Below are 24,571 nucleotides of genomic sequence, written 5' to 3'. Positions count from 1 at the left end.
AGAGTTCAATGGAAGACTGTTTATTAAAGGATAATACAAAGAATACAAAGTTTGGAAAATATCACGGATATAAAACAAAAGTAACTGTCGCGACAAAATAGCAGCTATATTTCAAAAGTATGATATTTACAAAAAATTACAACTTGGAATTTACACACTGCTTGTGTTATTTACAGAAAAGCGAATTAAATAACAGTCACAACACTTTCAGAGCATGGTCAACAAGAAATCGAACAATAAAGTTACATGGTCCTCCCCAGAACTGAATGTTTGGCATTTGGATATTCAACAAAACACTATTTTAACAGACTGGAGTGTGGGAAAACAAGCTGAGGTTGGGATTTACACTGTCATTGGAATTTGCCTAACCGAACTTGCTGTTGGGATTGTGTGACTCATCGAGTTACATCCATCCCTCTGTTGTCAGCATTTTTTGAGTGATGTCTAGAGCAGTAATGTTGGATCTGAGAACATTGAATCTTCGTGTTGAAATGATCCAGTTTCACACAAACATCTGGGCATCATTTCAGGATCGTTCTCCGAGGTCTTGACACGACTGCTACCTATCACGGTTTCAGATCATATTTCTCAATAGTGATATGTTCATATTTTTGTGTAATTTTGTTGGGACTTTAGACATTTTTTAGATATTTTAGATTAACTTTAACCTTAACTTTTTCTCGAATCATTATCATCAGGTCGGCAGTGTGACTGAGTGTACAGAAGAGAGGATAGTGATGCAAAGACAAGAAAAGGCTCATTACTCTGTAAGAAACTTAAAGATTTTTTTGGAACGTTATCATTTAGAGCCCTGCAAACGTCTGCACATATTCAAAAAAAAAGTAATGGCTGTGATATTCAGGTAATTCAAATATATCCTTTGTGTTTAAGAAATAAATAATGAACCAAGAAGATGTGGTCTAATGAAAACATACACAGAAACACTGCTGAGGTCTTTGGAATTTCTTCTTTGGCAAACCGAAGAGGGGAATAGAAAACCCCACAATCTAAAGCTTTTATTTTGAAAAACTCAACACCCAACTTGTGAGATCAAAATCAAAGTGGTTTTATAGTCAGAATGTATGCATGCATGCATGCGAGAGGGTCTGTTTGTGCAGAAGATATTGCTAGCATTTAACTTAGCATACTTAAAAAAAAAAAAAGGAATAAAACCTGTTTCAAATTTCAAATCTTAAAACAGCATCATCATAACATCAAATTAATCTGCGACTAATTGCTTCCACTGACTCAATAAAATAAATACACCTTACTTTAAATATAAGACATAATCAGAGGCACGAAGTGGCCAAAAGTAAACTGAACATATTGCAGATCTATAAGACCTATAACATCTTATGGCATGGCAGAAACATTATAAACCTGCAGGTTTGTACATACAGAGTCACTTTTCATGAGCCCTAACCCCCCCAAGAAAAAGTATCAAAAATATTCTACTGACCACACACAGCCCACCGGGGGCCACAGTTCCCTCCAAACTGGAGACCAAATAGCCATGTTATATTTGGCATGGCTCTTCTCTCTCATGCTACAAATATTAGCATAAGATTTGGAGCAGTTTGCTCAGTCCTACTTAGACCCTCTCATGGGAAACTAACAGCTATGTGGAGAAAAGCTAGTCCAACTACTTCAGACAATGAAGACCACCAACTTTTCCCAAGGATTCTCCGGTTGAACCCACCTACGAAGGGAGGCCACACTTTCGTCCTGTTCTGGACAAATTAAAGAAGTGGTTTTGTCTTCGTTGTTTCTCACGGAGGGACTGTGCTTGAGTTCATTTCTTTTATTGCCACAATGTTCTGCCATTGGGAAAATCTCCATCTCCATGTTGGGAGGTCACTTGATGAAGAAGCTGTCCAGATACTCAAAAATGGAGGAAGAAGCCAAAAAGTATGACTGAATCTCATTTCCTCCCCCAATAGCCCCATTCCCTGGCTCTCGTCTTTACCTCTTAAAATTAAGAGCTGAGTGGTCAGGTAGGAGGGATTGAGATTCCTTTCCAGACATTAGGAGTCACTCTTCACATTCTGCTTCGAAACAAATGTGGAGGATCCAGTTCACATCTGTACCCCTGTAGTTTAATCCGTCAAAAACTCTTTTTTTTGAAGGACTTATCTCCACGCCTTTGTCAAAGAGGGAACCGATCGACCCCTACACCCTCACACAATGAACCGTGGAGTTAAAAATCCACGGACATAGCCCCTTTAACAAAGGAAAATACCAATTTATCAGATAACGTATCTGTAAAAACAAAAAGGCCCATAATTGTCATTATTTTCAGTACTGAAATGGCAGGTAAAACCACTGCAATCAATATTACAGGGCTGTGCCTACATATTTAAGACTCCAGTCTTTACTACAACCAAAGATAGGATCTTGTCTTTGGTTTGGAATCTTGTTTGCTGTAAACATGTTACAAATATTATTCAGTATGACATAGAAGTGATATTTAGCCCTGCCCTATAATTCCTATAAAAATGGGGCTAGTGGTAAATGGTGGAAGGGTTATGTATAGGGACACAGGACCTTGATATCACAGCTAGTTGTGAATTATTTTAGAAAAAACATTTGATAACTTATATCTGACTGTATATTTTTAGTTCAAACAATCATAACTATTCCAACTCATATGAAAAAAAGAAGAAGGAAGGGAATTCCAGTTGAGCAGGGTTTCCTGAACTGGTAACCATCATGGAACTGGGTTCAAGTACATTCCAGGATATAATACTGAGTCACAAGTGACTTCGATTGCATGGCTTCAGAAACTCTGAACATGTCAAAATGCAGTTAGTGCACCGTCTATGTGCCGAGACTGTGGTTGTAAAAGGGAGCTGGTGCTGTTGATGTTCTCAAGGTAGCAATCCTCTTTGGTACATCGGTTCTCCAGTTACCAATCTCCAACCACCAAAGTAGGCACTCTTTATCAGGCACTTTTACCTAATTCTCCCTCCATGTAAAGGTAGCAGAAATGTTTGGTCCTTGTTGCCCTTCTTTCTCTCCAGCCAGTTTGGAGATTTCTGTTCCCATAAAGGCATCAGTTTGTGTCCAAAGTGGGGTAAAGTCTGAACACTTTGTAAATCCACTCAGAGTAAAAGGCAACGTTAACAAAGAGCGCAGGTTGTGATGATGCACATTTGGTCCTTTGGATGCTCACACCTATGATGACTTTGTGTTCATGCTCTTGGCATACCAAAGGGCCACCATAGTCTCTCTGCAAGAAAACACAAAAATAGGAAACACGTATCAACAAAGGTTCATTGTAAATGGTTATTTTATCCATATTAGAAATGATCATTTGTAATTTGGTTACAATTGTAGCATGCTATTTTTATGTATGCATAATAACCAGCACATGCAAAAAAAGTTCTGTGTCTTGTTAACATTTATGCACTGGTTATCAAAAAGCTATATTACTATACCAAAGACACTTCTCGTCTGTAATGTTTTTGGTGTAACAACACTTTAATTATTATTCATTTAACTTGTTTTCTACAGAAGTAATATACATTTCCTTACATCACATACTCCTTCTCCAATTTTGCCTCCTGCACAAATTCTGCTTTCACCAAGGTCCCCTTTGATTCGAGAGCACATTTCGTTGTCAGCCATTGCCATTGTCACACTGTTGAGCGTCTCTTCTTGTCCTCTATCTGAAGAAGAGGGGTTATAAAAAAAATTCTGGTTAATCTGTTATAAATCTATTAGTTTAAAAAGGCATTATCAAATATAGTGCAATGACACGCATGAAAGAAGGCAGTACTTTTAGTTTCCCCCCATCCATACATGGTGCAGTTGGTCCCTTGGTTGATATGACACTCTTTTACTGGAAGATGAATGGTGGAGGCGCCCTCTGACACAGGTGCAGGGCTGCAACAACCACAGAGACAGATGAATCACCTAATCTATGAACTTGATTAAGTTGCTCTGAGTATAGCTGAGTACTTACTCTTCAAGTTTCAACATAACCAAATTGGATCCCTTTGGGCCACAGATCAGGCGAGATATGCGAAGTCTTGGGTGGTTTGACGACTCGTTGAGGTGATGCAGACCGACTTGCACGCTGTATTCTTTTAGATCTGGAACACTGATGATTGCAAGGATCAGTTTGAAACATAATGCTACTGTATTTGCAAAATTAAGAAGCCATTCCCAAGCTGATTTAAGAAGCAATGACTATAATGGTACGCTAGTATCTGGTACACTGGACTGCAAACACTTGCTGCTAATTAGTGATATATGTTAGAAAATTGCAATATTAGAATATGTTTTACTAGAGATCTTTAAGAATTGGTGCTGCATGAACACATTATGTAATTCTGGTGAAAATATACCAGAGACCCACTCCAATCACCTTTTGATCTACTGAAAGTGTTCCCAGAGAACTTTTAATTATGATTGTGCCGTTTTTAGTCTAAATAAAAAAATCTGTCACTTTCTAGGATGTAGTTTTTCGGCGTATTTTCTATGTAACAGGATTTTGTCATCTGTTTCTGATTCACAATAACTTGACTAAAGATAAGCCATATTGAACTAAATGTTCCTAAAATATGTCCTTCATCATCAGAAAATGCCACAAAGTGTTGAAAACAATATTTTTATTGGAGATCTCATTTTTGTCTCAAGTCCATCCCCATTTAGTTTCACAGGAATGCAGTTTCTTACTAAAGTGTCTTAAATTTAACTTTTTTTTCATTATGGAAAACTAAACTTAGATCAGTTTGAGACAATTTAAGCAAACCTGGATTGACTCTATTACTAATTTGAGACATTTTTTATGTTTAGAATTCCAGTGAATGTGACTCTTGCAGGAAAACCTAGAACCTCCGCAAGCAGTTTGAGACAGCGTGGCAAATGCTTCATGAACTCTGTTTGCAATTTATTGGGAGCTGTTACTGCACAGGATGACACTAATGGTAAAGACACAACACATGGAACAAACAGAGATCTGGATCTGCATGTAGTTTCAAGATGATGGATTATTACCAGGAAGTAAAGCACTGCTGATCTGTCAAAACCCAGTCCTCTCTAATCAGAGAGCCGCCGCACAAATGAACCTTCCTAAAGAAAACCAAGAAAAAAGATTTAAGTTGTCATTGGGGTCACTATGAAGTGCAAAAAACGTAACAAAACAAAACAAAAAAAAGAAAACGTACTCTCTTTGGATGCTTACAACCCAGCTGCCATCTGTACCTCGTACTTGATGTCCTCCAACAATTCTGGTGTTTATATGCACAAAGCATGATACCTTGGGCCTCGGTGATGCTAAAAAGTGAATGGCAAGAGTATGTAAGACAGGAGTATTTTGGCATTTCCATGGCAAAAAAGGTTACAGCTTCAAACGCTGACTATAAAGTATGATTTGCTTGGTTAGATAAATGGCATAGGGCAGATTTAAAGAGCAGAAAAGAAAAAGGATGAGATCAGAGATAGAGAATGGTGAAAGCCAGATGGGCAAAAGAAAAATTATACTAACTTCTCGGTTGAGGAGTCACTGTCGCTGGGTCACCTAATAATAAGGAAAGAAGCATAGTGGTGAGAACAGACCACAGATGCAAAGAAATGACATACACTGACTTCCAAAGCATGAGACCTCTGAGAAAGTGACTACCTTTCAGACTTTATAAAGACTTGCCTCCACAGCTGCTTTGCTGTTAAAGGCTCTGACAGCAGCTACAGGAGATAAATTTGCTCAAGACTAAAAACTTCATGGAAGACATGTTTTACATTATGGAAATCATTGTTCAGCCATCCATAAGAGGCTCTTCAGAAAAGCCAGATTGAAACCAGCCAAAGAAAATGTTGGGGTAAAGCAGCCTGCTTTTTTTCTTCCTTTAATAGAAGGGCGGCAGCGAGGGCCTACATGTGTTTGCTGTTTGAGTTTTGTGTATTGTCTGCTAATAGAACAAAACCACAGCTCATAGATTACGTAAGACATCAAGCAAAATGAAAAAAAAGATCTGGTTTGACAGCTTTGATGGAGTCAACAAAGGCAGCACAGCTAAATTCTGCTGTTTCCTGTAAAGCACATGCAAATTCTACTCGACAATATTGCTTCCTTGTATAAATTAAAAGATCCACTCTGATAAAAATTATCTTTTAAACATGTTTATGTAGCATTTTTCTCATTATGGCAGACGTAAATAAAAAAAAAATCTGCTCAAATTTGCATTTCTGAATATTTCTTCATTCAAATTGTTGTAAATTCAGGAGCAGACGAAAAACTGCTGTGTTACAATCAGCGGGCCACAAACTCTCTGCTCCAATCCAATACATCCACTTGCAGACAAATAGATCCATATAGGTGTTCTTTTTCCTCATCTGAGCTGGTACACCTTGCTTAAAATTGTACGGCTAGATAGCTATTTTAGTTATATTGCTCACCATTTTGGCTGCACCAGTAATGTTAGGTTGGGGTTGTAAGGGGCTGTAAGCTAATGGGGTAGGATCTGAACAGATGGATGATGGGCAATGAGGGCAGACTCACTCCGTGCCAACAGTTCCACAACTCAGAGGTGAATTTCTAATGAACTCCTGTAGCTCTGCACAAACGAAAGTTCTTTTTAATTTTTTGCTAAAAAATTGAATAATCATAATTAAAAGACAACTGGAAATTATGAAAATAGATCAGAAAAGGGTTGGACTTTAAATGTTTATAAAAAAATTACGCAATCTTATTTTCATTTGGTGTCCTGTTAAGTGAAACATCTTCCGTCTTGAGCAGATACACTTTGATGACTGAAAAAGACCTCTACATAGAGACCATTTAAAGTCTAACAGCTGGTTTAAGTTAGGGCGAAGAGAAGAGGAAAGGACAGTGAAGCTCATACTCTTTCTCTGGCAGCAAAACAAACTGCCTACCGGCACGAGTGAGGCTAACTAATAAACTTGTTAGTGCTAGCTTGTTTAGCTTGCTTGCACATGTGGATTTTACAGCTGCTGTAACTCTGATCTGCTTGCTGCACATTTACCCAACACCTGGAAACAATCCAACAGGTGCACCGTTCACTTAAACGTGCAAAAGCAGATGCAACGATTGTTTATTTTTAAAAACGAATAAAAGAGAAAAGACTTGGTTTGGTTACTTACACTGCTTTAGTTTGCAGTAGTCCCAGACTAGGCGGTTATTCTGACTGGTGTAACACCAGGGGCCATGTTTATCCCGGTCTGGGTTTCGGCAGTAGTTCTTCTCTAACCCTACATGTGATATCGTAGAGTGAGAATCCTTGCTGTAAAAACACACAAATACAAATCCTCATATTCCACATGTATTTTTTATTTTTTTTTGAAGGAACACTAGGTCACATCCCGTAATGATTCTCACACTGTGAAAACAACCAACATATGCACATCAGCGCGCCACCATGTCACGTAACTAGGCGTAACATAATTAAACACGCGGCAAGCTATGGTGTTGCTCCAGAAAAGTATGACTCTGGCTTTGCTACAATGCCATGAGATCCTCTGCATGAGCTGTATAGAACATGCAGAAGGAAACAGAGTTTTCTGAAGGGGGCTCATGGGAGTACAAAAGTATGCAGTCTAAGTATTCGGCAATGCTCAGACCAACAGGAGCCGCATCCTCTGTGGAACTATTTGGTTGTGCTCTCAGTTGGTAGGAATTCACATCTAATCATGTGTCTTTTTGCAGCTTTGCTGCACATTTCATGTGATCATCTCAGGTATCCAGAATATCCCTAAAAAGTAAATGGTTAGAGATGGGCAACAATTTGTCAAGGGGTGAAGACAATTCCACTTCCCAGGAGAATGTTAAAAAAGCTGTAGTTCGCAGTACTTTTTTTCCAGGGGTGACCCTTCACCTTGAACGAGGCAGACTTGCTGGCTGCAGTCTATGCAGGGGAGCTGATTGGCTTTGATCTACTTTCCTCAGAAAGCACTTCCTGGGGTCAGGGATCAGCTCTGGAACATGTCCATCTGTCTGTGTCATTCTGGCTTTTAAAAATTCTAGTAAATTAAGTGAATCCAACACCCTGATTTTAGCATGAAATAACAGCTTAAGAGTGGCCAATCTGTGTGTCAGGATGGGTCAATTGGAGAGCACCCCAGGGTTTCCTCTCGTCAATGAGAGGATTGAGCTTGGTACTGACCCCTGAGGAACCCCTTTCCTTTCACTGTTTGTTTTCACTGCTTCAGCACATGTGTCTGAAAGGGATTTTTCTCTCTCAAGTAATCCGAGTCAACAACAGAACGTCTTCTTCTCTAGGAAACAGACTCAGTTATTAGTGAACCGGATTGATTTACCTGTTTATGTGAAGGGACCAGTCTGCACAGGGAATCCCTGATCGAGTTTTGGATAAAGTACCCCGGTACAGCTCTCCACTGCCTTCATAACATTCTGAGGAGGAGCAAGACAGGAGAGATTTTAGAGGGCTGTGTTAAAAGTTCCCAGGAGGACCAAATTTAATTCAGTGTGATCTCAAAGGCCTGGCTGCCAGTGAGTACTTCAAAACAGTCCTGTACTTGCAGAGAGAAAGATTTGAGTTTCTCTTTGTGGTTTGGATCAGTTCAGTGTTAAAGGCACCCTGACTCATTTAATATAACAGAACATTCATGCCTAACACATCAGCAAAAGACCTGCTGTAACTGATCTGTGGGATTCCTAGAAATGTGAGGCGCAAACACATGGGAAAGCATGTGCTGTTGCTAAGATCAGGTGTTTTTGTTCTTTAATGAAATGGAATTTATTTGGCAGCATGTAGACGTATTTGTAACACAAACACACAAATAAAAACTTAAATGCTTTCAATGAAGTTACAGTTCAGACTTTGGAGGGTCACACTGACATCACCAGTTTCTTCATTTTTGCTTGTTTTTTTATCAAAACAAATTATCCATCAGCTCAGGTGTGAAATGTGAACCTTAAGGAGCAGCAGTTCTTTTAAGCCTACAATCAGAGTCAGATGTTTTCAATCAGAGGAATAACAAATAGGTGTATCTGAGCATCCTGTTAAAACCACAGAACAGACATTCAAGAAAGTCTGATCCTCACAACACATGCTCCTCAAGCACAAACAGGAGAATGTTAACCTCATCGTCAGTCAGGAACATGTCACAAAGTCATTTTTCAGTTATTTAAACCTACTTAAAATTACACACAGATACACTTTATATAAAAAATATATGAATTACTAAATGTGCAATGAAAGGAAAGATGTAAATAAGGAAACTGTGATAGACAACAGTTGGGATGTCTCCACCTCCATCTCCTTGTTCACAAGCTTTCTGCTCACTGTCGATAACGAGAATCAGTTGTTTTCTGTCAACTGAAATCTGAAATAATTTCATCCAGATACTCAGAAATAAGTATAGCAGGGAAAGCTGGAAAACAATCAGAGTGGGAGATCTCAAAGACCCGCAGTGGTCATCCAGGCTCTATAGAAGGTGTCTTCTTTCTAATCTCTGTCCAACTCCAGCCTTTGCTTGGTTTCCAGTTATCCCAGCCCTACTTATTACTGATGACCTGAAGGTTGCCTCCAGGTGAGCATCGTAAGGACACAGAAATAGGCATCAGCGAATGAGGAGGCAGTATGGCAAAAGCTGAAGCCACTGACTTCCTGGTTGCTGCCACATCCATTGCCAGTCTATTAAAGTTTAGGTGACCTGCTGTTTATATGGAGAATATTTTGAGGGACACGTTTTGTAGTGAAGTCAATGTCCTAACTAAAAGCCAAAAGAAGCACAGAAACTTGTCTTTTTTGTATTAACTGTAACAACTGCTCAATGCTTATGTGCAGAATTGGACAGATTTGTCCAAATTTTGTTTAAAGTTTAAAGGACTTTACCTGTTTTTCTCTTTGCCTCTGCGTCACATCTTGGAATGTGGGTGCATTTGGCGATCCTCTGTTTGGGGTCTGTAGTGAAGCACCATGGATAATCTGCACCATCGGGGTTACGGCAGTGGTTCTCAGTAAGGTTTCTGGAACACACACAAAAGCTGCGAATGAAATGACGACACTCATGACTACACTGGCTGTAGTAAGGCTGGCGAAACTTCACTGCTCTCCTTTTAAGCTTTTCAACTGTAAAACTGGACAGATACGGACAAATCGTGCTCTTCTTATAAAATCATACAAAAGCAGTACTCACTTGCATTTGAAGTGCTCGGGAAGAAAAGAATGGTTATGGGGAAACTGGGAGTCCCACCGCTGACACGTCACACCCTCTGGAGTGGCATTCATTGTGCCTTGGTAATTCGTGCCCACCCCTTGGACGCAGGACGTTGTGATGTTGACATCAAGGCCCACAGTGGGAACTGAGTCTATAAGAGAAACATTTTGTTTTGAGTGGAAGCTTGAGAAAGATGGGGAAAGTCGCTTGAAGAAACTGAATTCAGGAATGAGGGAGGAATAGAAGGAGGGAGATATTAATCCCTAGAAGAATGTGTCATGTTTAACCTAGAGGCAGATGATCAAAAACAGTAGCGCTCCCCCCATGCAGCAATTGAGATAGGAAACTTCATAACATTAGTGCCCCACATTCTTACACACAGGGTTTTCCACAACAGTGGGAATTATATTATCTCACTTATCACCAACAAGAAAACTCTAAATCTAATCTGTTGTGTTTAAAAATTCGCTTGAAAATGTCGTTTTTGGTCAATTTTGAATTTTTTTTATGTAAATCACTAAATAAAACCACATCCTGTCTGGCTCAAGAAGCGTCTTCCACAGCTATTTCAAACATTCTCCAAAGGAGGCTCACTTTTCAGCTGCGTACGGGTAGCTGTACAACAGAGGGGCAACCTCTCCCCTCTGGATCGCTCTCTCTGTTTCTTTAGCCTTTGACAAATGAGATGGGAGAAGATGGAGGAGGAAGAGGGAATGTTTTGAGGAAGACATGAGAAGGCGGTGGAAAAGAGGGATTCTTTGGCTTGATGTAATGCATGCCAGTGTCTGTTTGCACCGTGCAGCACAGTTCAGTGGTTTTTATCTTTCTGAGGACAGGCATTGAGGGATGCACACATCTGGACAAATGAAGAACCTCCACTCTGCCTGTAAATCAGGTTCCTTACTGTACAGAGCATCTTTGCATCTGAGAGAGACGGGGAAAAAAATGCTTTGAGTGCTTTTCAAAATATTTCACTTTGGTCTGACAGAAAAAACCATCCTCAAACGCCAAAACGTCTTTTACTTTGAAAGGTTTTTTTAAAATAAATATAGCACTTCATCGTACATATAAAAGCATTTTTTTTTCTAAAAGGAAGAAGCAAAGGAACTAAAACTGGAGATAAAATTCCTGACAGGTAAAGATGCAACAACTCTAACTCTAAATGGTTTCTTTGTATTGTTTATTTTTATTTCCTTATAAAAGTCCATTTTTCAGATTAAGTCTCATTAGGTGTTGCCAATCCCAGATCTCCTATTCTTGTGAAACTGGATTGAAGTCTGGTACCTGTTATGGCCACAGCATATGATTCTCATCATTTTCATGTTCATCACGCCATTCACTGATCCCCATTCCCCTTTAAAAAAGCATCTGCGATCGTTTTCCTCCTTTCACATTGATTTGTCTTTGCATTTTGTGATTTTAAAAACAATCTTCATATCACTAAAACAGCTACTAGAAATTCCAATGGGTAAAGTTCAGGGATTCCCTACTTTATAGGCCTGAGTGGTTTACAAACTCTGTGAAAGCAGATGATCTCCTGTAAAATCAACCGTCGTTGAGGTAGGAGGATTTGAACAAATAGCTGGATAAACGAGGACTTATCAGACTCTCCAGGGAAAAATGACAGCTCTTTCCACAAACCCCCCCCCAAAAAAAAACAAATGACACCACAACCACAAGGGAGAAAAACTAGTGTTGGTACATAAAAGCATCTGCTTTTTTACAAGACAGCTACGAAAACTTGAATATTTTTGATGGTGAAACATGCAATACCTATTGAATGTATATAAGAACTGAACTGAATGACCCCTCCCCCCTTGCATTCCAAATAGAATGCTATTCTTCTTCTGCTATGTCTTCTTGCTAATACAAATATTTTTCATGATCATTTTTCATTATTGCAAGTTATTCCAGTTATAAAATGGCCAATCAGATGCCTCAATAAAAATATGTGGTCGAACGTTAAATGTTTGCAATGTTTGATTGATAGATTCTCCCGAGCCTGCTTTTAAATGGTAGGGCTGTGGACTTTCAACAAGCCATCTCCTAATTGGTAAGAGAGGTTGCCAGAGTGACAATGACACAGACCAACTTAGACCAATCACTGCCTATTGATGCCACCCGGCTCCAACGTAGCAGCATCCGTACCGCAAACAAATGGCAACCGAATTCAGAAGCACGTCATTTTCTATGGGTGACATGCCGCTAACTCTTGTCCAAATATCATATTTAGTCAATGATAATGCCTTAGGACAAAGAGTACAGTCATCTCAGGAAAAAAACATTTTTCTTCTTTTTTGTTTTTTTGAAGACTATAAAGAAAAATAATTTCATATTTGGAGAGTATACATGAAACAGGCCTTACCACACACTGCAATATCACAGTACTCCCATGGAGTTTTGGGATCCATGGTGAAACACCAAGGTCGTAGACGGTTATCCGGGTTACGACAATAGTTGTCTTTTAAGTCTTTATCTCGGAATCTGATGATCACAGAGGATGAAGAGGAGGGAGTGAGTTAAGACATAACAACCAGTGAGATCCAGCTCTCCTGAGCATTAGTATCATTTCACCAAGCATCTGTCATGGGTGTGTGCTGGTGTTTGGGTGGAAGAAAGCTTACTTTTTGGGCTGGAATTGGTGTCTGTGAGGTCTCGGCGAATCCCACCTCTGACACTCTCGCCCGCTTTCTGTGTGATCCACTTTGCCCCGGTAGTCCTCTCCGTTACAGGTCATACAGACTTCTGCCAAAACAGAAACACATTTTCAGACTTCTATTATTCTACTCAGATATACAAACAAATCATTTGACTATAGAAAACAATTAAGCTTATAAACACAGTTTAATGAAGCACTTCAACACGTCTTCGTTTTTTCTTTGTCTTATCTGACGCATAGAGTGGTATTTTGTCTTACCCTCTGAGCAGTGTGGTATGCCACACTCCTCGGCTCGTACGTTGGGGTCAGTGGTGTAGCACCACGGACCACCAGGGTCGTTGTTGGGATTCCTGCAGAAGTTATCCCTCAGGTCTTGTGTTGGGTACCTATCTGGATAAAACCTACAGGGCCAAAAACAGACATTATTGAGAATGTTAACTGATACTGTAAGCCTTATAAATAAATTTGCAGGAGTATTTGCACACCAGGCTGTTCCCGTCATGTTTTCAGAACTGTACTGGCCTGCAAGCGCTCTCTGTAACAATCCAAATAAATTCAATAGGGAATCTTAATTAAGATGTAAGCCTCACACTGTGAAATCCAAGCGCCTCCAGCCTGACCGCACTGCATTCTACATCCTAGTGAGATCCGTCATGACAGTCATTATGCAAAGCATGTCATCAATATATCTTTTACTCTCTAGGGTTGTCACCTTTTCTAGGATTGTATTACTCATTCTAACCACATCCGAACTCTTTCACTTGTGGAACAGCCCAACTGTCAAAGTATATCTAGCACCAACGGCACAGAACAACGCTTCGGGCCGCTAGGAGCTGCTCGAGCAGCTTCCTTGTTGGCACCCTTTAAACATTAAAAACAAGTCATGCATCATTTTATTAGTGTGTAGAAAAAAGGTAGTAGAAATGCATTGCCCAAGTTAAAGATGTGGAGAAACTACATGGAGTAAATTGTTTTTCTGTCATGGTTGAATGATGAACAGTTGGCATTTTATCTTTTATTTAACCTTTATTTACCCAGGAATTGTCCCATTGAGATTAAGTATCTCTTTTTCAAGGGAGTCCTGGCTAGGGGGAAACAATGATTTACATTTACAATAAAAATGTTAACATTAAAAACATAAAATAATTGGACGTAAGGAGAACTTACAGCAAAGCAAAGGTAGAAGAAAACCGATGACTTTAGGGGAAAAAAGGTAACATTTGATAAGAAAGGAGGGACTTTGTTGTTTGATGACAAAAAAAATGCGCATATAGAAAAGTAAACTTTGCAAACCTTTTCAACAACTTGCTCAAACATTTTTACTTTAGCCTCTCAAGAGGTTCTCCTCACCTCCTTTGGCACAAGTTCAACCAATACTGTCAAATCCAAGGTGTCTATTTAAAAAGTGCAAAGGAGAAAGAGGCTAAGACCTACATGGCTGTAACTGCATGTCAAAACACAAAAAAAGATAGATCCGAAGGCTTTTCAATTATCCATGTAACTAAAACAAAACAACTGTTTCGGAGCAGCTCTCTGCCTGAAGCCAAAGCCTACATGTGCAGTGTGTAACTCACAAGTTCAACAGGCCATAGGTCTTTATCATAACAATGTATCCTTAATTTATAAATGGAATTACAAGTTTCCTCACTTTGCTGAGAAGATTGCGTGTGGTGAGGCTCTGAAAAAGGCATCAGCATGGGAGCACGTTAGCCATAATGATGTTGTGCTAACAGATGTTGGCCAGTTATTCATCTCCTTGCCAAAGACTGCTCACATTGGAACGCACACATGCTTCCCTCTCTGAGCCGACTAAGCATGTTGGCTTGGTTTCGGACATCACTAAAAAGTGAAATCTAGCCTTGAAGTAACTGCTGCAAAACGCGGTGCCTGCACCTGGCGTGACAAATGTCCAAAGATGTAAAGCGTTCAAAGGTTACAGCAAGTAAGACACGACTGTGAATCATAATCATCTAAAGAGAGCAGCTTAACCATCATTTACGGCTGAATGAATTTATTTTGCAAGTCTGCAGGTTGACATTTAAATATTGTAATAATTCAAAACCGATTTCTTTTGCTTTAGGACCACTTATCATCTTCGGCAACAGAATGTTTCAGCTTGTCTTAAGACTGGTAAAAACTTGTATATTTTAATGCAAGTTAGCTACCAGGCACTTTATCCAGCTGAAACCCTGTAAAAACTTTTGCATTTATTACTTCCATCCCCCAGCCATCCTTCTATTTTGAAAACCCACTTGGTTCCTTTTTGGAGTGATGGGTTGCTGGAGCCTATGCCAACACTGTTTGGCTAAAGGTGGCGGGGTACACCCTGGACTGGTTGCCAGTTCAACTCACAGACATTCACACCTAGGCACAACTTTTTTTTAAAAAACTTTTTTAACTGTAATTTCTACAAGCTTACAATAAAATTGCTGTAAAGTTTGACAAAGAAGTATTTTCATAAATGTGGATTTTGGCTCTATAATTTGATTAACTTTACCATTGTAATTTAAATATACCGCTAATAGTAAAAACAGTTTTCTTCCCCACCATGTATTAAGTCATACTTTTTTTGGATTCCTAGAGGAAATTTAAATAAAAAAAATTAAATTACTCCCAGATATTTTTATATTTTTAAGGGAATAAAAAGTCATACAAGACATTGGTCGTGTCCCATCCATTGACTGTACAGAGGAACTGGACAGAGTGAGTGAAACGTCACTCATAGAAAATGGTTTACTTCCTGCTCCATCCAAATCAAGTCGCCATTTTTTCACGGTCATCATGTTGACACCATGTTGGAGCCAGACAACATCAGTAAGCAGTTGTTGGTCCAAGTCTGTCTTAGTCAGCGTTTCTTAGGCAACCACTCTCACCAATCAGGCGTGAGCTTGGTGGAATTCCCTGCCATTTGAAGCGGTCTACATAAAATCTGCCAATCAATTGTTTCGAAAGTTCAATTTGGGGGCCAGCAGGCACCACATATTTTTATTCAGGCATCTGATTGGTCAGTTTATAACTTAGATAACTTGTAATAAGGAAAAAACCAAATTGTAAGAAAAAATAGGAACAGCGAAAGTGTGCTAATAAAAGATTATTCTGAAAATGATAATGGCTGAGTAATAGCGGTTTATTTCTTTATAGAAGTCTATGGGGATTTTGGCTTTTTGGAGTCAACAGGTACTTTCTGTTTGGAAGAATACAGAGAATGGTCCCATTTCTATGATGACACCAGGGGTTTGTCATATATATTTTTTTTTTAGAAAATGATATACATAATTTTTAGATTATGATTTAGCCAAAAAAGAAGAAAATTTTTAGGATAAAAAACACATTTTTTTAATTGCAATGGAATTTTCTTACTTCATGCTATAAAGTGCTGCTCACATCAAAGCTGCAGCTTCAAGTCTCTCGTCATTGACAACAATACCCAGATTTAGTTAGGGAAAAAAATTTGAAAAAATGTGGAAAAGTCCTTTTTTAGACCAAAATGACGCACAAAAAAAGTCATCTGTAAATCAAGTTTGAAATCCCAATAAACTAAATCAAAGCTTTGGAAACAAATCCCTAAGAGGGATGAAAAAAATATTACCATGTTATCTTCTAAAACAGAAACAAAGAAAACATTTCCTTTCCATTCTTCATCTTTGGCAGGCATCACTTACGGAGCCCCCGTTAAAAACACCAAATATAGACGGCAGGTGGAAGTCCCAGTACTGGAGGGGAACCTCCTGAGAAATCACTCCTGCCCCGCAGCGATTGCTCAAGCATGAAAATAATAGTAACCTGAGACTGAAATGATGCATGCTTAATTATGCCGGTAATTCTCACACAGCGGGATAGTCCAATGCTGGTTAACCCCAGAATGGCTTTAAATCTCCAGTCACTTAAGCCCTGTCTGACCTTTTGCGAGTTGAAGGTGCTGAGAAGTTAAGATGATCGAAGTCCTCTTTCTATCTGAGAACAGTTCTGGGACCCTGTGTCAAATAAACAATGACAAAGGATCCCTAATGCTAACCGCTGCTTCTGCAGAGTGATGACAGGACTGGGGGGTTGGTGTGCGGAGAGGACGGGAGCAACAGCGGACTCTGTTTTAATTGTGAAGGATCACCGAACCTTTGTTTTTCTCTCAGTATGCTTGTGCCTCAGAGAACTCAGCTGGACATCAGACAAAACCCGACTTCAGACAGTAAATCTTTCCCTTTTTCTTTTCTTCATTTCCCTCCATCTCTCTTCCATTTGTCACTCTGCACCTCTGCAAACTCTTCATAGTCCTTCTCCCAGCTCCCCTCCCCGCCACAGTTAAAATACCTTGTAACTAATGAGCACCACTAATGAGAAGCTGGCAAAGTCCCATCTCTGCTAGGCCGCTGTTTCTGCTTTACTGTAGTTGGAGGGGAGAAAAAAAACATCCTAGGGATGCACCTGATGGCCTCCAGTGCAGAGAATAAAAAAAAATCTCACCAGGGAGGACATCCCTGCATGTGTTGAAAGAAATCTGACTTAACTCTGGATAAACGTTCAACTGTCTCTGAGCCTCCACCTTCCCTTAACCCCCGAGGTGGAAGGGGATGAACCGAGCATCCATAAATCAGCTTCTGAGGCCTGCTCAGTGTCAGACACAGAGGAAAAAGAGAAGGAAGAAAATGATGGAAGCTTGAGCATTGCAGATGGGGGGGGTCTTTACAATGGGGGTGTGCGGGGCTAATAAGGTGAGTATCATGAAGCAAATACAAGAGCAAAAAAAAAGACCAAAATGTCAAACCAAATCATTTGATCTCATCTACCACAAAGATATGTCCCATTTTTATCAGCATATCTGCTTTTATTTTGACATCCTACATCAAAAGACTTACGTGTGTTCATTGATGTTGCTATCAGACCAAGCTTGGCAAATGATGTTTGACTTTGTCCAAGATCTTCTCCCTCTGTAGTTGTCCTTGGTGGATGTTATACACTCCCTTACATAATCTAAGAAAAAGCAAAGAATACAAACATCTGAATGTGTGTTCTCGTTTCGATAAAAGCTGTCAAAATTGTACCACCCAGGCGCCAATTCACACATCTTTCCAGTGATTAAAGGTTGATTTGAGCTTAGAGCCTCAACTGCTTTCAGTATGCCTTCCCATGTATGGTCACAGTGAATATTTACTTATGAGCTGGCTTGTATGTTATTCCCAGACAAGTCCCTGAAGTTCGTTAAATGTCACTGAAGGGGAGCTTTGATAAATTTTGCCATAAATTTTAAAAGTGCTCGATTCTACAAGCTGCGCTTGTGGAAAGTTTTGGCACTTTGGTCGTAAACTCTTTTTTTTTTTTTTTTTTGTTTACAAGCCACTTTGGTCTCCTTCATGTTTACACTGAAACTTTCCGCACTGTGAGGACTTTTGATTGCTTTTATCATGTCAACAGAGACACTGAGGAGGAACCAACATTAATTTGCCGGTGTAAATCCACCTTGGTGTTGTAACTGACATGGTATCAGACTTCACGGCACTGAGGCTCCACTTCAGACAATGTGACCACCCACCTTTTTTTTCATACAAAGTAAAGCTAGTGTTGGCCTGCTTCTGCACACCCTGGGTAAAACGGTCAAAAGGAAGCAAGTGGCATTTCCTGTTGTGCCTTTGAAAGTTGAAAGCTCTGCAGAAACAGAGGGGGAGCAGTTGATAGGTTACCAAATGGTAAACACCAAAAAAAAAAAAGCCAAACATGTAAATATTACCACTAGAGTAGGAAACTTGCAGACTTTGAGGAATCAAAAAGAATGACTCACCTGCAGTTGAAGTTTCCCTTGACTTTCTTGCATTTTCGGGCGCAGTGCTCCTGTGAGCGGCCGTTTCGCACCACTGGCTGCTGATGACAGTCTGTGCAAACCAGCATATAGTTCTCAGTCTTTTCATACTTCTGTAATAATTGACGAGTTCTTCTACAGCAACCTGCAACATATGATGACATGAGATCTGAACATTGTTTGACCTCAACTTCCATCCACAACTACAAGCATATTTGATTATTCCTGCAAGAGTCAGGGTACTAGTTCCTGAGAGTAAAATGTGGTGATTGTGGTGGTATAGGTTCAAGGAAGGTGTTATAGGTTATCAGGTCATGGAAATCAAAAGAAAAAGAATCAGTTTAAGTTTGGGGATGTACCCCCATCTAACAAAATGCTACATGTATTCAGACAGACCTCAGGGGGTGGGGTAGGCTTTAGGATTATGCAGTGATGGGGCATTAACATTTCTAAGTGTCCCTCTTCCCCTAAGCTATGGCTAAGATGTGGTGTTTGTTTTGTGTGTGTGAATTGGTGTGACACTGCTTGGGAGGGAGGAGCTTCTACAATGCCTTGTCAGTATCAGATAGGTGCTACCTGAAGCCAAGTTGAGCGGACAACTTAGCCTTGATCCTTGATCCCTTCTTAATATTTTTCTCCATATATCGTCATCCTGCTAATCCCAACACCTTTCAAAGACTATTTTTTTAAGACAAAAGTGTATGCTCTGTTTAAAGTAAGAGATAGCATGGTTAATACAGTGGGGTAAAAAAAAAGGTATATGGCAGTCACTTATACTGAAAGTTGTCCCACTTTTATCTGACTTTAGGGCCTGAATTAGGAAAAAGAATTCCAAAAATCAAATTTTTATAATAAAAAAAAATCTATTCCTATAATGCTACAGAAAATACAGTCAGGACCATAAATATTTGGACAGAGACACATTCTTTCTCATTTAGTTTCTGTACATTACCACAGTGAATTTTAAATAAAACAACTCAGATGCCATTGAAGTGCAGACTTTCAGCTTTTATTCCATGGGTTGAACAAAATTATTGCATAAAAATGTGAAAAACTAAAGCATTTTTTAAACACAATCCCTTCATTTCATGGGCTCGTAAGTAATTGGACAATTGACTTCCATGCTATTGCATGGGCAGGAGTGGGCAATTCCCTTGTTATGTCATTATGAGTGAAGCAGATAAAAAGCCTGGAGTTGATTAGAGGACTCATGCTTGCATTTGGAAGATTTTGCTGTGAACAGACAACAAGCGGTCAAAGGAGCTCTCAATGCAGGTGAAAGGAGCCATCATTAAGCTGAGAAAACAGAAAAAAACCATCCGAGAAATTGTTACAGTATTAGGAGTGGCAAACTAAACAGTGTGGTACATCCTGAGAAAGAAAGAAAGCACTGGTGAACTCAGCAACGCAAAAAGACCTGGACGTCCACAGAAGACAACAGTGGTGGATGATCGCAGAATGATTTACATGTTGAAGAGGAACCCGTTCACAACAGCCAACCAAGTGAACAACACTCTCCAGGGGGTAGGCGTATCAATATCAAGTCTACCATAAAAAGAAGACTGCATTAAAGTAGATACAGAGGGTACACTGCAAGATGCAAGCCACTCATAAGCCTCAAGAATAGGAAGGCTAGATTGGACTTTGCTAAAAAGCATCTAAAAAAGCCAGAACAGTTCTGGAAAAACATTCTTCGGAGAGATGAAACCAAAATCAACCTCTACCAGAATGATGGCAAGAGAAAAGTATGGAGAAGGCGTGGATAAGCTCATGATCCAAAGCACACTACATCATCAGTAAAACACGGTGGAGGCAGTGTGATGGCTGCTAGTGGCACTGGGACACTAGTGTTTATTGATGACGTGACACAGGACAGAAGCAGCCCAATGAATTCTGGGGTTTTCAGAGACATACTGTCTGCGCAGATTCAGGTGAATGCAGCCAATCTGATTGGGCGGCGTTTCATAATACAGATGGACAACGACCCAAAACATACAGCCAAAGCAACTCAGGAGTTTATTAAAGCAAAGAAGTGGAATAGTCTTGAATGGCAAAGTCAGTCACCAGATCTTAACCCAACTGAGCATGCATTTCACTTGTTGAAGACTAAACTTCAGACAGAAAGGCCCACAAACAAACAGCAACTGAAAGCCGCTGCAGTCATTTGTCCAATTACTTACGAGCCCATGAAATGAAGGGATTGTGTTTAAAAAATGCTTTAGTTTTTCACATGTTTATGCAATCTTTTTGTTCAACCCATGGAATAAAAGCTGAAAGTCTCCCCTTCAATGGCATCTGAGATGTTTTATTTAAAATTCACTGTGGTAATGTACAGAAACTAAATGAAAAAGACTGTGTCTCTGTCCAAATATTAATGGTCCTGACTGTCGGTCTTTGGTCAATGACAAAAGTGCACTTTAATAGTTTGACATGTAACCCTGCTTGTCAATGACAAAGGTCAGACATTTCCTGTAGGTCTGTAGCTGGTATTTTGGTCTATTCCTCCATGCAGATCTTCTCAATAGCTGTGATGTCTTGGGGCTGTTGCTGGACGACACAGATGTTCAACCCCTCACACAGGTTCTGTGTTGGATTGAGGTTCACAGATTAGCTAGAACCATGAAATGCCTTTCAGATAGCCACTTCTTTATTGCCTGGGCGATGTGTTTGGGATCATTGTCATGTCCACCATACACAGCCCCAATATCTCTTTCCTTCCCTGAAGGAGGGACATTGTTAGTGATCTTGTCATTCTTCATTTTCTAATAATCACTCCAAAAGTTAATCTCTTCTCATCAAGCTGCTTGCTTATTGTAGATTGGTTCATCCCAGTCTTCTTTAGGTGTACAATCTTGTCCGTGGTTTCCTTTGACAGCTATTTGGTCTTGGTCATGGTGGAGGAGTTGGAGTCTGACTGTTAACAGGTGTCTTTTATACAGGTAACCAGTTTAAATACAGGAAACGATTAAAGGAAAAGAAAAAAACAGGTCTGTGAGGGACAGAATTCTTGCTTGTTTTTTGGAGTTAAATACTTATTTTTCTGCACCATTATACAAATAAATTCTTTAAAAAGTCATAAAATGTGATTTCCTGGATCCTTTTTTTGAAAAGTGATGAACATATACCTTTATATTCTTGTAAGTGGGACAACTTGCAGATCTGGTAAAAAAAAAACAACACCTATATGCGGCGCTGTATGTTACGAACAGAAATTGGGGGGAAAAAAGTGACACAACCTCAAACCAACGTGACTGAAATATACTAAAATTGTGTTGACAGCCAACAGAACATTGATGGCTGTCAACAGGCTGATATGCTGCAGTGCCTCAGCTGGAGGTTTGCTTATGAAAATCTCATATTTTACTGCTTTCACAAAGGGACGCGTGGTATTTGGTATATTGCTACAGTTTCAGATTACAGCAGACAAATAAAACCGTTATCATGATTGCTACAGAAAACCATTCTACAGGCCTGGATTCATTATTTGTAAGGGTCATTAAAGACTTAATAGGAGTCCTGCAGTGTAAAGACACCAGCTTTTTGTTTTATGGCTTTTCAAATTCAAGCGATAAGCAGTAATTATTATTCCTGCAAAATAAAAGTATCTGTAGTTTCTCAACAACTGGCAGATAACTTATACTAGAAAGCGGGATGTGTGGGAAAATGAATTGTGAAACTGTCAGCAGTGTAAAAGGACACATTATAATTTATTTTTTTCTTTCATTATTTATGGACTTTTATTTCTTTGAGATATTTCTACCATTGCTAAGATGTGACATAATGCAGAAGAGGATCCAAGCGGGTTCAAAAACCGACTGAAATCATTTTCGGGGCCGAAATTCTCTCAAATACAAATCATTCCTTTTTTATTGACTGGGAAAAAGTTAAGAACTCCAGCTTCAGCAGGAGCTTTGCTATGCAGACCTTATTCATCTTTTTTTTTTTAGCCATTGTACATTTAGTTGCAATATTTTAGAGTTGGTATTCAAAAGGGAAGTGCGACACAAATCCCACAAACTTGTCATATTACAGAGTTACAAATGCAACACATGAGTACTTAGGATACTGTAAACTGTGGGGCGTTCTGAGGCTTCTCGTGGTTCAGAATGGTTTTAGGGGAGGATGTGTTATTAATGTTTTGGCTCCAATGAACCACATCTGGCACTCATCACAGTGTTGTTCCAGCCCTGATGTCTGGCCAGGCTGCTCAATTAGATTTCACTTAGTCTCTTCCTCTCCTTGCACTCAGACCCCTGCTATCTCCGAATATCTCCTAAGCGTTTGGTGAAACTGGGGATAACGATAAAAGGGATGAGATTTAATGAGAAGAGGCAGCCATCGTCGACGGGCCGGTCTGAGTTTGTGAACCGCGGACGAGATGGGGGGGGGGGGGGGGGAGAGTGACCTTGTGCAGAAAAATTCCATTTCCAAGTTCCCTTGAGCAAAGAATTTCAACGTCAGCTGGATAGATTTTCAGCCATGCCTTCCAGAGTAATAATGTGTCAATAATACTTATAAAACCCGATCATTTTTCAGGCAATCAGGAGGAAAAAGTTCCACTGAGTAAACAGCAGGGAAGTAGCAGGTTAAAGGCGTGTCTCCATCGGGGAATTAGGCAGACATTACATCTGCATCAGAGAGCGCAAAAAAAAAAAAGGTTCTGCAGCCAGATGTTACCCCCCCCCCCCCCCCCCCATCAACTCAGCACCACTACCACACACACTCACATAAAGTCTGCCTCTTAATCTGCTTTCACACTCACAAGGACACCTTTCCTACAAACATGGTGTGTTTTTAACTGCCCCACCGCCACTTCACAGGTGGTCAGAGGTCAGGGTCAGCACCCCCGGAGGTGGTATATATGCATATATATTTATATATATGGATCCACTGACATGTCTACAGGACAGCTGTGAGCCAAAGCTGTCGGAATAAGAACTCCATACAGATGCTGCGCGGGGGGCAGGTTGGGATCCCCTTAAAAGGTGCGCCCCCAAATCTCATCATGTCAAGCATCCTTGATCCTATGATCTGACCTTGTGAAAAATATTAGGAAATGGTATAAGTATGGGGATGACACTAAATATAACTGTGTGGAGGAAAAAACACATCAAATGTTTAAATTAGATAGAATCTTCATTTTAGGGGGGTCAAAATAGCAACATATAAGGAGTTTAACTTAGATTTAACAAAAAAGATAATATTGAACATTTTCCCATATATACAGTTGTATTAAAGAAATAAACTTGCATAACTATATTTTAAAAGTTTTGGGAGAAAAAAAATAAGAAATGGAAAACATTTTTAAAATATGAAAGTGCAAGAATGCAAAAATATGAATAGAAATGGGATTTCAAAAATAATAAAAAAAGAATTAAATGAGGAATTCAAAGTGAGATCCCTTTATTCACTAAAACTCGTGCAGAAGCGTAACATTGAATGGAGTAGACTCTTCAGCCTTACCTGTATCCACAATAGTAACCATAAAACACACCAATGCCTGGTAAATCCACACGTTAATCCTCATGGCTGCTTAACGACCTGGGAACAGGTTAGAATCCCGAATTAACTAAGCCACGGAGGTGATATAAAGTCCAGAGTTCAGCAGAAGACTCGTCTGCTTCACACTGATGCCACTTTCCTAAAAAGCCTCACACGTCCTCGATTCAACCCCTTTTACTCAACTTTGAGCCGCTCTCTCCAACAGCCGCTCTCCTCACCGCTGTCAAGCCCTACAAAATAAACGCCGCAACTTCCGGTTTCGTTTGAAAAAATAAAACCAAACCAAACCTGATTGACAGCAACCTTTACTTATCGGAAAGATGTTGAACCTTAGTAGTTACTGTAACTAACCATGTAAAATTTAAAAGTTAATTGTACCAAAACACGAATAAACGTTGTCCACTAATTAGGCACAACTTTAATCATAAACTTCATACTTCCTGTTAAGTTTTGCTTTCTTTCAGTGTTTTACAAAT

General features: G+C 39.6%; 1 protein-coding gene across 1 annotated transcript; it reads right to left on the bottom strand.

Annotated features, from left to right (window-relative positions):
- Positions 1 to 24,305, bottom strand: LOC101156453 (hepatocyte growth factor). The gene is made up of 18 exons (XM_023952530.1): positions 24,057 to 24,305; positions 18,576 to 18,738; positions 18,330 to 18,442; positions 17,656 to 17,770; positions 13,061 to 13,203; positions 12,768 to 12,888; positions 12,509 to 12,627; positions 10,123 to 10,294; positions 9,819 to 9,952; positions 8,278 to 8,371; positions 7,105 to 7,244; positions 5,492 to 5,524; positions 5,172 to 5,280; positions 5,002 to 5,076; positions 3,965 to 4,102; positions 3,779 to 3,885; positions 3,535 to 3,668; positions 1 to 3,229 (listed from the first exon to the last, which is right to left on the bottom strand). The coding sequence occupies exons 1-18, from the start codon at positions 24,118 to 24,120 to the stop codon at positions 3,053 to 3,055; spliced, it is 2,151 nt and encodes a 716-aa protein (XP_023808298.1). The 5' UTR covers positions 24,121 to 24,305; the 3' UTR covers positions 1 to 3,052.
- Between the last annotated feature and the right edge of the window lie 266 nt (positions 24,306 to 24,571).

This window comes from Oryzias latipes, chromosome 23 (genome assembly GCF_002234675.1).
Source record: "Oryzias latipes chromosome 23, ASM223467v1".
Taxonomy (NCBI): domain Eukaryota; kingdom Metazoa; phylum Chordata; class Actinopteri; order Beloniformes; family Adrianichthyidae; genus Oryzias; species Oryzias latipes.
The sequence above is the reverse complement of the archived record's forward strand: the minus strand, read 5'-3'. Positions and strand labels throughout refer to the sequence as shown.

What these genes read in the sequence shown, in the direction of transcription:
- LOC101156453 (XM_023952530.1), bottom strand. Translation starts at nt 24,120, where the DNA reads ATGAGGATTAACGTGTGGATTTACCAGGCATTGGTGTGTTTTATGGTT. An exon ending in AAGGGAAACTTCAACTGCAG is followed by an intron (nt 18,443 to 18,575) that starts GTGAGTCATTCT and finishes CTGTTTCTGCAG; the next exon opens with AGCTTTCAACTTTCAAAGGC. An exon ending in CTGTGATATTGCAGTGTGTG is followed by an intron (nt 10,295 to 12,508) that starts GTAAGGCCTGTT and finishes TTTCTCTTATAG; the next exon opens with ACTCAGTTCCCACTGTGGGC.